General features: G+C 41.3%; 1 protein-coding gene across 1 annotated transcript in view; it reads left to right on the top strand.

The window, feature by feature from the left end:
- Window positions 1–13,785, top strand: part of LOC101855955 (exocyst complex component 7) — a gene marked incomplete in the record, with an annotated part of 29,982 nt that extends 16,197 nt beyond the window's left edge. The window contains 14 exon segments of the mRNA XM_005100124.3: window positions 967–1,010; window positions 2,014–2,120; window positions 2,586–2,690; window positions 3,446–3,565; window positions 5,164–5,223; window positions 5,882–5,920; window positions 6,190–6,246; window positions 6,985–7,051; window positions 7,555–7,623; window positions 8,393–8,513; window positions 9,068–9,163; window positions 11,010–11,091; window positions 11,690–11,731; window positions 12,226–13,785. Of these exon segments, the coding sequence (XP_005100181.2) occupies window positions 967–1,010; window positions 2,014–2,120; window positions 2,586–2,690; window positions 3,446–3,565; window positions 5,164–5,223; window positions 5,882–5,920; window positions 6,190–6,246; window positions 6,985–7,051; window positions 7,555–7,623; window positions 8,393–8,513; window positions 9,068–9,163; window positions 11,010–11,091; window positions 11,690–11,731; window positions 12,226–12,462 (1,246 nt within the window).
- Between the last annotated feature and the right edge of the window lie 376 nt (window positions 13,786–14,161).

Here is a 14,161-nt window from a genome sequence, read left to right as displayed (position 1 = left end):
TAAGACAGGTGCCTGTCTTTGGCAGGACTGATCAAAATGAAGAAAACAAACCGTTCCTTTCTGTTGTTCTTTTTGTTATTGTAGTTGTTGTTGTTGTTATTGTAGTTGTTGTTGTTGTTATTGTAGTTGTTGTTGTTGTTATTGTAGTTGTTGTTTTCATTGTTTTTTAATTTTTTTTTTTTCTTTTGTTACTGCTTTTTTGCAAGGGTGATAATAAAACAAAATGTGTCAGACCAGGAAGACTGAGTGCCAAGGTAAAACAAACACATTGGTCGCCACCACTCAGATTCGAGCGATGCTTGTGTCACAAGTTCCTGTTGACGTTCATTGTTACTTTGTTACAGACTGGGTAAACAGTGACCTCTCATCTCACCTACGATTTGAGTACGAGTTCTGGACGGGGATTATGGGTTAGGAGGGATCACATGCTTACCTCACCAGCAGCAGGAAATTTGTTACGTATTGGTCAACAGTGGGAGGGGCCTACGCAACATGATCGGTTGGAGGGACTACCTAACAACAACGACAGGTGATTGGACTAAGACGGCTCACCAACAATGCCAGGGGCCAATGCATGATTTATGACAAAACGTAATGGAGTCACTAAGGTGGCCGTCTAAGACAGGTGTTATTGCTTGGTGTGATAGGGGTTGTGTGTTAAAATAGGGTGGCCGCAGCCGCTTTGGACAGGTGCCCGTTTTGCACTGTTAAATTATATAGAAAAAACGCAAGGTGGGGAAATGGAATCTGGCCGTTTGTACAGATGGCCGTCTTATAGAGGTGGCCGTCAGGGCAGGTTCGACTGTATATGCCTGTGTCTGAATATATATATATGTACCTGATTAAATAGACACATGTATGTGTATTGCATGAGGTCCCTCTCCCTATACACCCTGTCCCCTTTCCCCCCAGCACACATACCTAAGACCCACATATTATCTTGCCTTTCTCCCATTTTGTCCTCAGCAACTTCACCAAGAAAGCCTCTTCGCTGTTACAATTTGAACCAGGTGAGGAAAACCCTATACTCTGTCTGCCTTTCATACTGGCAAAACAGTTGTATTGACTGATACAACAACTGTCTCTCATTGGAATACCTGTTCTTTTCATAGTGGTTCCCAATTTCCATAGAATGGGGGCGCTTTTTTCAAAATCCCTGTTTCAGGACCCCTCTTTTTCCAATCCTCCCCCTACTAAACTGATTTTACCCAGTCCCCAGTCTTTGTTTAACGTAACGTTGCTTACGTTTTTGCAATGAAATTATGATATTTTTGGTATGGCTCATCCAGCATTTTGCTGTAGTTGTTCTTAATTTTGACAAAGCACACATTTTTGCATTGGACATCCAAAATTTTGACACAACACGTCTCACACTTTTTCAGAGCACAGCTTACAGTTTGACAACATATTCATTGTTTGGTTAAAAGCAACTGGCAATTTGAAATAACGCTTCCCACATTTTGGCCCTGCACATCCCACTCTTTGACAAAGCTCTACCTACATTTTAACTCGTGATGTGGGTGGTCTAGTGGTTAGGCTCTTGGACTTTCAACTGTAAAGTCCTGGGTTTGAGTCCCATCAGGTCCGGACTTTGTATCCTTCAGAAAGACACTTTACACAATTAATTGTCCGTACTTCCCCTAGGTGGGATCGGGTACCTGTTGATAGACAGCGAGAGATTTTGTCAGATTGTTAGTGTTTGAGCACATGCAATCCCTAGCTTTACACTGCATACTTTCTGAAGAGCTGAGAATGTTGCCGAGTCTTTTAGGGTTTGCTGGGTTAACAATAATTGTAAAGCACACAGAACATGCTGTAGAACATGGATATGCCTTATATAAATGCAATTATTATTATTATTATTATTATTATAATCATTATTATTTTTATTACTATTATGATCATTATTATTACTGTCTTTATTATTATTATTATTATTATTATTATTATTATTATTATCATTATAAAGCACTCTCTTTATTCTCAAATAAAATGTCTCCTTGGTGTTTCCAGGTCACCGGCGCCAAGGCTCGTACCCAGACACCGTCAAGGATGAGTCGGTGGACCTGGAGACAGATCTGTACATCAATGAACTCAGCGCTCTTCTCAGACTCATGCAGGTAACATACGGTCAAGGTCACTTGGGTGGGGCGTTCAGTAGCTCAACAGGTATGTTGTTCATCAGTCATCCCAGCTTTCTGGAGTTGATCCCCTCCAGGGTCAGGTTTTTTTTACTTATGTCTTCTACACCCTGTAAACCTAGCATGGGTAGGATTGAGCACCAAGTCTTCTGGGATAAAGACACAAAATTTCAGAGGTCCTGTATGAAAATTTTGCATTTTAAAGATCGCTTGGCCGATATTAAAAATGAAAAGAGTATGCTCCACGGACCGTCGTTCGGACAAAATTCAAAACCATTTCTTACTCCCAAAAACTGAAGCCTGTATATTAAAAGAGCTGATGTAAATACTCTGCAACTTTTTTTTCAATGTCGGATCATTACAGTGTGTATTATTTTATCTTTAGGTCGAGTGGTATTTGTAGCTACTGCTGTATGTCTTGGTTCTGTCTCCTATCCTCCCCAGAGTGAAGCTCACCTCATGAAAGGCATCATTCCAGAGAAACATCAGCGCAAAGCCTTTGACACCATCATACAGCAGGCCCTGGACTCAGTAGTCAATGAGGGAGAAGTATGTTCTGTGCAGGGGGGAGGGGGGGGGGGGGTGAATGATGGATGGATGGATGAATCTTGAGTGAGAAAATGGGAGGGTGGAGGGGAGTGATTGGCTTACTTAATGACATAGAAAGGGGGGACGGGAGAGATGATGATGGATAGTTGGATGAATCTTGAGAGATGGATGGATGAATCTCTTGAGTGAGAAAAGGAGAGGGGTGAGGGGAGGGGTTGGCTATTTCATAAGATGACCAGTGTATTAAATATGCACTGCACACAGGTACTTGTACTTTGGCTTTTGAGAGGATCGCCTTACCGTTGAAGAACAGGAAGACACAAGTACAGAAATTCTGTTTTTTAATTGACTTTGATAACAAAGATGCACACATCACTTCTTTGGTAGAAAGTCAGTGTATGTGTGTGATTGTATATAGGTATTTGCGTATCTGTTTGTTCATATGGTGTATGTTTGTGAGTGTGTGTAGATGTATATGTGACAACTAAACTGTGCACTCTGGACTATTTTGTATTATATGAATTTGGGAGGGAGAGAGAGAGAGAATGAGAGAGAAAGAATGAGAGAGAGAGAATGAGAGAGAGAGAATGAGAATGAGAAAGGGAGGGGGAGAGAGAGAATGAGAGAGGGAGAGGGGAGGGGTCTGAATTGGAATACATGACAAACTCAGATATGTCAAATTGGAAAGTGACCAATGTTCTTAAATTTTGTCTCTGAATATCCTCAATCTTTATGTCTCTCTTTCTTGTCCCCAGTTGTTGGCCACAGCGGCTCGCAAAAATGTCTCCCGACATGAGTTCACAGCTGTACTCTCAATATTCCCAATTGTGCAGCATCTGCGCACTGTCAAGCCAGAGTTTGACCTAATTCTTGAGGTAACTAGATCAAGTGATGGTTGTTTTGCTTTTGGATGTACTGCACTGGGCTTAAATGTATGTTAAGGAATATTCTAACTACATCATCATCTGATGTATTCAAACTCCTAAAACTAACATGAAGCCGGGAGTGTGGAACAGTTTATAGCCAGGTGTTGACAGGCGTGGCTCGTTTTGTAGACAGTACCCAGTTCTATTCTAAACAGATTTCACACATTTTGTTGCCAGTTGCTAAGTCTAGCGTATTTCGTTTGTGTCACAACACAGTGGAATCAGGCGTTCATCAATGTTGGGGTATATAGAGTTACTTGTATCATCTTAACTCACTTCAGACGGGTCACACAAGCCCTGCGTGACCAACTTTGGAATTTTTTTTTCGCTCTACAAATCACGCACGGATCGCGAGACCCGCCTCGTACCCTTGTTTTGGCCAAGCCTGAGCTACTTAGACTTCGTTTCGTATCTCTGGGGCCGGTAGTTTTTAAGTTATTGAAGGTGAAGGACAGACCCCAACTGGGGTTTAACAGACTGGAACTCGCGCTTTGTTTTTTTCTATACAGCTCATAGTAATCCGACAGTCGCGTCGTAGTAACGGTCGAAGAAGTCGCATGAACAAGAATCACATAATTTCGCCGTTTTCTATACTTCTGTGCGTTTTACTAGTTCTAGTGTCTCAGAATATGATGAGTTTAATAGTTAGGATCCTGGATATGTACCCGAACACGGCCCGAGTCGTAGTTCTAGGGCTAGATCTAGCACTAGTACCGGTGTTGTTTTTCGCGCAACGAAATCACAATGTCGTGCCGTACATCTGTCTCATGTAATTCAGTGTATGGGTCTGAATCAATGCACAGACCAGCTTTTATATTTTCACCAAACACTCGCACATGTATACAAATCAAACCAGAACACTTTGAACTTTTATTTTTGTTGTTGCAGTGAATTTCATTCTACTTGTCACGTCTTTGGAAATTTTTCGGAAAATCAAATTCATGCCAATTTTTTAAAAATCATACAAATTAAAGTATTAGACTTAGACAACTTTAGTTTTTTGTATTAAATTAAGCTTGAATGTTACTTTACTGTGTCAAAAAATGATTACAATAGGGTAATTCTGAGAGTTGTGGTGATTTATTGAAATACCCCCCAAAAACGCCAGTCTTCAACGCTTGTGACTGGTGAAAGGGCCCAGTCGCAAGTGAGATAACGATTGTTTTTTATTTTTTTGTTTTCAGTGGACAAAAATATCCATTTATCTTGAATAGATGTCGAGATATTTGCGATTGAAAGAAGTGGGTGTCGTCTATTTTCAGAGGTAAAATTAGCAAGAAGATGGCCATCAAAGTCTAGTGACTTCCTTAGCTCAATATCTATCTCCCAAGGCTGTATCACACATACTGCTTCAAGATTGCCTGTCAAGACACCAAAGGCCACAGAATGTTACTTTTGTGGGGGGGGGGGGGGGGGAATGGGTTTTTTACGGACAGTTTTATTTAGCCTCTATATTTGTGAGTTCTTTACCACCTTCGCATTTTGCTGCAAGTGACGGTGTCTGCTTATATTCACCTGAGTGAGTGTGTTGTGTCATCTTATTCCAGGGCTGTCAGGCACCAACCAGAGCCAAACTGACCTCTCTTCTCTCCACACTGGACAGCACTGTAAGTGATGATTGCAATGACAAGAATGAAAATAAGAATGATAATAATAACAGCATCAGCAAAAACAGCAGTGAAATTGTGAATAATAATTGTTTTGATTGAAATCATAACAATAAAGTTAATAGTAGTGATAATGATGGTAGTGTTGGTTTTGTTGTTAGAGGGTGTTGCTGAAGTCTGTAATGCTCCACTAGTCATCAGGTAGGTCATTTCCCAGGCAGAGCTCATAATTACCTCGTCAGGACTTTGGGCTGAAACGAAATATTTCAGGAAAGGTGAGGACTATAATTTCAAACTGATTAGTTTCAGACTTCATGCATCTTTGTGACTGGTCAATGAAAATAATGATAATAATTGCAATAATATTAGAAACTATAAAATTTTGTGTGGTTTTCTCTGAAAAGTCCACACCAGGGCCACCTGGAATAGTTTGAGCTTTTTAAACTTACCCATGCAGTATATGTACAATGACTGTTTTGGATAAGTCACAAGGGTCTAATGATTGTCTTGTTCATATGTGTGTCCAATGATTGTTTTGTTCGTTCGTTTTTAGCCAAGTGATTGTTTTGTACATGGTGTGCAGTGCATGCCTTGTGATTTTCATGTTTGATATATGGAGTCACTTATAACCTGAAGCGCTTGTCCTTTCTATTCACAGGGTGCAAAGGCTTTGGAGGAATTTACAGAAAGCATAAAGGTGGGATCTCACTGACATTGACTTTAAATTGTCCTACAAGTGATAGTGCGATAAAGAGTTTTTTGACGCATCACATATATATTATGGACATAATTTTTTGTGTTTAATTTCTCCTTTAACAATGTAGTCTTATGTGAGGTAATTGCATTGTGTTGCTCTGCATGACAAACTAATGAACATATTTCCAACTTGTTAGTCTTCATTCATGTGTTCAATATAGCAAGTTCACATAATTGTCATAAGGCCTAACCCTTTTCTTTTTGTTCCAGCATGACAAGTCAACCAACATGCCCCGGGATGGAACTGTGCATGAACTGGCAAACCATGTGAGTAGTCTACCATCCCTGCCATGTCGTCTGAGTTTTTATGCACATTGAAATGGTTGTGTCTACAAAATGCTGTTATGGGGAGATTATGTGATTGGCCAGAGTATCCAGGACATTTGCAAAAAAAATGTATATTTCTCAATGTCATGTCGAAAAAATTGTGATTTTGGACTAAATTCAGCATTACATACGAATTGGCAGAATTAAACTTGTGTAGTCTTACTGATACCTGGTATGTCCAACACTGTTGACAAATATACCAATCACTCTTTGCCTTTTGTCGCTGTTGCGCGATCAGTACATTTATACAGCATTCTTGAAGAAGTGCAAATATCTAACTTACCTAAAAAAGGTAGGGGAAGTCTCAATCTCACACAAGCTTAACGTTAATGAACAAGATTTTAGCTGCTAGCAGGAAATTGCGTTACACAAATGGTCATTATGCCTCCGCAGGCAATCTCACACGTGCTAGGAATGTATAAATCCTTATCATATTATGTCGCCGCAGACAATTTCTTGCATGTTTAGCCTTGCTATAGGCCAGTGTCCTCGCAGAACATGGATAAATCATTTTGTCCTTTTAGACAGTCTCACACAAGATGAACATTTACAATAATATGAGTCACTAATTTTGTCATGGTAGACAGTCTCACACTAGGTGAACTTTTTAAAATCATTGTCACTGCAGACAGTCACACTCTATCAGAATCTGAATCTATCTTTTTTTTTTCTTTGCAGACGATCATTTTCTTAGAGCAGCTGTTGGAGTATGCAGAGACAGCAGGCGCCATGTTGCTGATGCATGGTGAGTTATGTTTTGGTCTCTCATGTGTATAGCTTTTCTTTACTGATGCATGTTCTCAGATATCACAACATAGATTTTGTAATCGCTTGACAATACCTATAAAGTGTGTTATGAAAAATTTTGTCTGTTTTTGGCATAGGTGGCCTAGTGGTCAGACTTTGGGACTCGCAACTGTAAGGTCATGGGTTTGAATCCCATCAAGGGCCCAATGTTATATCTTTGGGAAAGGCACTTTGCACGAATTTTTCTCACTTCTTGCTGGTGAGAATGGGTATCTGACTAAATACAGCGAAACCTCTTGTCAGTTTGTTAATTTTTTGCGCGCTTAATCAGGTGCTTGCATTGTATGCTTCTTGCTGGGAAGCTGAGAATATTTCAAAGTATTCTAAGGTCTGCTGGGGTAATGATATAGTGTAAAGCGCATAAAGTTTGCTGTTGAGTGGGGATATGCACTGTACAAATGCTATTTAGTATTAATATTACTATGTTTTTTTCTCTCTTAGGAGAAAAGGCCACACCCTCTGCTATGATCACGTCGGACAACTGTCGGAAAAAAGTGGCAGACTACATGAGTAAGCCACTTTTCTGCTTTTGCCTGTGTGTGCACAATTGTGTGTTGTTGTATAAGTGTGAGTGTGTCTGTGTGAGAATATGTAAGAGCATGGTTGTGGATGTACAGTTTAACCTGCTGTAGCGGCCACTTGTCCAAGACAATGAGTGAGTGGTTGGCAGGTGTACTTTGCTCTTTCTTTACTAGTAAATATCCATATCTGTCATCTTTATCTCTCCATTTTTTCTTTGTATGTCACTCTCTAGTAAAACCTCTAATCTTCAGCACTTATTCCATATTCACCTAATGCTGTGCGCTTCTTTTATAGTGGAGATACTAGAGACGAAATGGAAATTCAGCACTTATTCCATATTCACCTAATGCTGTGCGCTTCTTTTATAGTGGAGATACTAGAGACGAAATGGAAATTCAGCACTTATTCCATATTCACCTAATGCTGTGCGCTTCTTTTATAGTGGAGATACTAGAGACGAAATGGAAATTCAGCACTTATTCCATATTCACCTAATGCTGTGCGCTTCTTTTATAGTGGAGATACTAGAGACGAAATGGAAATTCAGCACTTATTTGCCTTAAGTGTGTTGCATGTGCCTAAAAACTCTAACTATATAAAAGATGGAAAGAGTCTCTTTTGAAGTGGACAAGATAATATACCGATTTATACCCTCTGACAAGTATGGGAGACAACGGCCTAGAAATCTGAATAAACTTAATTTGAATTTAATTGTTTGAGTGGACCAAGACCAACAAATTTTGTTTCTCGTGCCCAGCCCGTGTTCTGTCAGCCCTGGGCTTGAATCTGAGCAACAAGGCAGAGTCGTACAATGACCCGGCACTGCGGCCTGTGTTTATGCTGAACAACCTCAACTATATCATCAAGTCATTGAAGAGGTGAGTCACGGGGAGGGGGAGGGGGGAGGGAATGGAGAAGAAGTGTTTAAGCAGAAACATGTCAACTTTATCATCAAATCAGAGGGGGGGAGAAGGTGAGTGGGGTGGGGTGGGGATGAGGGGGGGGGAGACATTTTAAAAATCTGTTTGTCTCTGTCTCTTGTCCAGCCGTTGAGACTTTCATGTGAGAGTTGCACACTGTCCTTATAATAAGTTGTAAAATGTCTCATATTCTATCTCTGTGCACCAGTGTCAGTGGTGTAGCGGTTAGGCGCTTTGCTGTAGCATGCAGTTTGATTCCCAAGTGGTGAGAATTTTTACAGATTGTCTAGATCTTTCTGCCAGGATGTTGTTTCCTTTCGGCCTGGGCTGACCCTGATAGGCAGGGTTGAAGCCTGCTTGCTAAATGAACTAAATTGAGTGGACGGGGACCTGCTTTAAGAAAATGTGTTTTACAAAAAATCTCTGTGTATCCCAGATTTGGTTTGCGAGAGTTTGCCTGTTGTTTATACTTGTAAGGTATGACATACATATTTTGTCTCTCTGCGTCCTAGGGCCGGCCTGCTGTCCTTCCTCCTCTCCTGGCATAATGAGATCACCAACTACTACAACAGCCAGATCCTGGAACAGAAGAGAGATTATTCTCAGAGGTACACCCAACACTTGCGTCTCAGTTTTTTTTAAATCCCTGGGGGTGTATCTCTCCTCACAGCTGTCTTCCAGCTTTGAATTGTTGGATTTGAGATTTGAGGTGCATGCCCCCCAGGGCAGTTCTACTGACTAAAGAGTCTTTAGGCCATTCCCAAATTGGGGACATTAACGTGTTCTTATGCACTGTAGAATTGTAGATGGACTGATTCATCAATGTCATGCTCATAACTGTTCCTGAACTGCATGCGCTGAACTGCTGCTTTTCCTTTCCTAATCCTTACTATCGTCATTTTTCCTCTACTTCTCTTGTATGTTTGTCACTCTCTTGTGATCCGCTATTTCCGGGGCGTGTAGTCGAAGCAGACTTTGTGCTGTTAAAGCTAGAGAGGTGAGCAGAGTAAGCCTGATGCCCTATAAGGACTTCTCTGTTGACATCCACTCATCCATATGACCTTATGCAGTTGCGAGTACCTTAAAAAACTCTACTAAAACTAATAAAACTAAACCCATGGATGCCAGTCGCTTCTCAGACAAGAGAGTTACTAAAGAATATATCGGATATAGGGGAGACTTTCCCTGCTAGTGAGCTCAGGCATGGTCCTAGGATATGATATTAATGAAAGCTGTTCCTTTCAGGAGAAAAATTGACTTTAGCTGAAAATTGTTTAACTTAGTATGACACCAAAACAGCAGGGGGATGGAACAAATTGTGACCATGGGTCCTTTACATTTGAATCTTTCTTCTCTAAACTAACCAAGCTGGTTGAGGATGTAAATGTCATTGTTTCTCTGTACTTGCTTGATTTTAAATCCATTTCTCTTTTAGACTATTCTTTTGACCGAATGTCCAGTCTACATACTTTCTGAAACCTCATGACGAGACCTGCCTTTAAAAAGTCTAGTTTATGTGTTGTAGAGCTTTATACTCATGCAAAAACAAGATGCTTGATTCTGAAGCAATATTTAGACCACAACCAGTCATTGTTGTGGATAAATCTCTGGTCGTACTTCCCTTTGTACATGGGTTTCCAGCTTTTAACTTCATTAGTGTATGTTGTATTACTGATGATTTTAAGGGATATTAATCTAATGGTGTTAATGAATTATGACATTTATCTTGTATCTAGGGGCGGGCATGAGATGAGCCGAGTACTCGTTTCTCACGAGAAACGCCCTTCCCGTCGCTTCCTAGGCACTAAACTACTGCTTGGTACTGAGACGTGACACTGCTCGTTGGCTTGACATAACGAGTAATAGTAACGAGAGTGAGAGAGTGAGAGGCGAGAAATGACAACGCAGACAGTGCCACCCATCACCGGCCGTCCAGTGTGTGAAACTGAAAGGGAGGGGAGAGGGTGGCGAGACGAGGCGAGTGGGGAGTTGATCAGGGCCTAGGCATAGGTCTCCCTACCTTCCTTCACCGCCTGCGCCTGCGCAACAGGGCAAGCCTAGTTTCTAAGTTTAGATCCCCGCCACGATCGGCCTTCCTGCTAAACGAGTTGCTCGTTCTGTGGGGCGAGAAGAGAAATCTCGGCCACGGCCGGCCTTCTCGCTGAACGAGAAATTGGTCACGAGACGAGAAGTATTGCTCGAGGCACGAGACGGGAAGTATTTCTTGTTCCCGGGACCATTCTCGGTGAGAAGTAGGTCAGCTTCTCGGTCTTCTCGCTCGAGAAGGAAAAAGCGCTTCCCGCCCGTCTCTACTTGTATCCTTGATTTTAAACAAAATTTATCTTGCACCCTTGGTGAATGCCACCGCTATTTTACCTTGTGTTCCTGATAATTCACCTTGCTGTTCTCCACCTAACTGTGATCGTGTTTGTGTGTTTGTATTTGTGATCTCAGTTGGAGTAAAGTCCTTCACTACATCCTCGAGGTGGACAAACCGATGTCACAGCAGCGAACAAACAACCAGGACACTGTCAAGGTGAGTTATCTCCCCCTGCACAGTGCTGTGTTATCATGATTGGACATCTGGTGCCACTGTGTCTTGACCTGACAGTAGCAGTGTGTGTGTGTGTGTTGCCCGTCCTCTTGATGTCACATTCGAAAGATCAGAATACAATTGCCTAAGTCATTTTTTTCTTGTTTTGATAGAGTTTTTAAAAAAACTCACACGCACCTTTCACATTTACTGTCACATGTACACACAAACTCACTTGGAGAGAAAAGCAGGCACACACTTTGTCACTCACTCATGCGGGTACTCACATGTACACTCCTTGTCACACAAGCACACTTGCTCACACATATGAATTATTTGTACTTTCATACTATACTGCAGGTGAAAGCAAGTGAGTGGGTAGCATGCTGATGCTGACTTTCTTAGTGTCCATGCATACTCGCAAACAAGTACACTCACACACATACACACACACACACACTCACACACACGTGCGTGCGTGCACAGGGACACGCACACACTGGCACACAGAGATGCACATGCATATGCATACATCCACACACATGCACTGAGTAGCTGCTCAGATGGGTAACAAGATGGCCTTCTTTGTGTGTACTCACAGCTCAAAGACAAGGAGAGACAGAACATCAAGGATAAGTTTACTGTGAGTATCGTATGGCAGTGTGATTTTGTGTGTATGTCTTTGTCTGTTCATCTGTGCATGTGTTTTTGTCTTTGTATGTGTGTGTGTGTGATTGTGTGTTTGTTTGTATGTGTTTCTCTCTGTGTTTGTCAGTGAGTGGTTGGGTGTGTTTATCTGTTCATGTGTCTGTATGTGTGCTTTTGTGTTTATGTATGTCTGTGTGTGTGTTTGTGTATGTGTGTGTGTGTGTGCATGTGTGCCTGTGCATTTTTGTGGTTGCTTGTTTTAAGTCTGTCTCTGATATTTATTCTGACATATAAAGTGAATTGAATTTTTTCCTTCATGATAATATTGTGCCATGTGTTTTATCTCTGTCATTAGAAAAATAAATACCTCTGTTTTAGTCTGCCTTACAGGATAAGTAGTAAAAACTCGTTTTTGAAAAACCCCAGTTAGAAAAATATGTGTCATGAGACATACAAATATCTAATAACCGACCCTAATCTCATGTTTAGGGATTTAACAAAGAGCTGGAGGAAATTTTCCGCGTTCAGAAGACGTACGCCATGCCAGACACAGAGCTGAGGCAGTCCCTGATCTCGGAAAACAAGGAGTACATGGTTCCACGATACACCATGTTCTACAACAAGTACAGCCAGCTCAACTTCACCAAGAATAGGGGGAAATACATCAAGTACCAGCCAGCCGATCTGTCCGCGCTTCTAGACAAGTTTTTCGATGCTTCTGCATAAGTGTCACAGGCATCTGCCTGGCCTCTGTACATTTTATGGTGCTTTTGGTGTATGGTGACGATTAGCACCTCAGTTCGTCTGGATTCTGCAGGGGACTCAGGGCTTTCTGCTTTCTTAAGTTATGCGATTTCAATGGATATAAGATTCTTCATCGGCCTATCATGTGTTTGAGCTCAGTCTCCGTTGCATTTTGTCAGTCTCAGATGGGAATCGCCAGAATTCTATATTTAGTCTTGACCTGTGTCTCCACAAGTGGGGCAGAAAAAGTTCAAGAACTGGTCATGTCTGCTAAAATGTCAGTGTCTCTGTTTTCTTCTTTGGGGGAAATTGTGTACGTTTAATGCCCCTTTGAACACTGAGGTTATTTATGAGGTGGATATCCGAACTTAATGTCTGTCTCCATTAGGACCGAGCCAGATGAAAAATTTTTTGTTGTTGAAAATTGAAATTCCTTTGGGAAGGTCCTAACGTCAGGCAGAGTTGACCTGGATCCTGCAATCTCACGCCATAACCACAAGACTACCAATACCACCTTCTTCTTTCAGTCCTAAAATGGTGATATGAGAGTACATTCCCTTGTTCAGGTGAAGCCTAACACTTAGGTGTTGCTTCTTGCTTCATCATTTACCATTCACCTGTGGTTACGTTGAGTGTCTTTTTCTTCTATCTACTTTCACTCTCTTCATGCATTTGTCACATTTTGCCATATCTCATAACTTTGACATATATGACAGTTTGACAATGCTGCATATTTTCTCAAGGGATTTCCTGTAGACATGCTGTTTGCTGACACAGTGATGTCCTGGTCATGGAAGGGGAAGTGACATCAGAAGGGAACTCTGCTGAGTGGGTTTTTAACTCTATTGTCATTGTGGATCATGAACTTTTAAAGCTGTTATCGTTGGCACTATTCTGTCAAAAACGCACGATAGTGTTGTACCGTGTAATTGTCTGCATTCTCTGTCCTGTGATGATGGTGCCTGGGATTAATTGGACCTCTGCTTGTTGAAAATTCTTAGTTGAGTGAGTGTAGAAAATTGAAAAATGTTCTGCATTTTGTCAAGTTGTCTCCTCAAATGTCATGTGATAATTTTTTGCAGCTAAATCTTCTGCTTTTATCGTGAGACTAATCTTGACTTCATTCCTCCTCTAGCTGCGATTTTCTACTGCCTGTTTCCAGGTTGTATAGTTGATCTTAGTTGAGTCATGTTTCTGTTGCTGACATTTTTTAAGAAGAGGCTGGCCTGTTTTCGTCTTTCCATTCTTCAGTTCTCCATAGAGGACTCTCATTATACCATGTGCAATAAAGTCAGTGAATATAAACATTGTTCTTTGACTTTCTGATGAGAGAAAGAGCGAGAGAGAGAGAGAGTCCCACAGACTAGTACGCACTATTATAATCCAGAATCGCGCTTTGACATTATCTCCAAAAACACTGGACATGTTGGCAAGACAAATGAAAGGCTAGTGGGGAAAGGTGTCACCCGCATTGGACTATATTTTTATAACTAGACTATTGTTTTGCTATGCCCCCAACTTCTTGCTGTTGGCACTTTAACTTGTACTTGGAAAAGCACTCACTACATTTTCCTTTTAGTTGTGAAGAGAGGTTGGCACTACTAGGATTGGATGGTTTGCGGGAGCTCTGGTATGGTTTGCTCCGTCTCTCCTCTCAAACATCTATCGTCCTTTTCTCTCC

Source organism: Aplysia californica, unplaced genomic scaffold, assembly GCF_000002075.1.
Source record: "Aplysia californica isolate F4 #8 unplaced genomic scaffold, AplCal3.0 scaffold00236, whole genome shotgun sequence".
In the NCBI taxonomy this organism is placed as follows: Eukaryota; Metazoa; Mollusca; class Gastropoda; order Aplysiida; family Aplysiidae; genus Aplysia; species Aplysia californica.
Note: the sequence above shows the minus strand (reverse complement) of the source record. Positions and strands in the feature narration are given on the sequence as shown.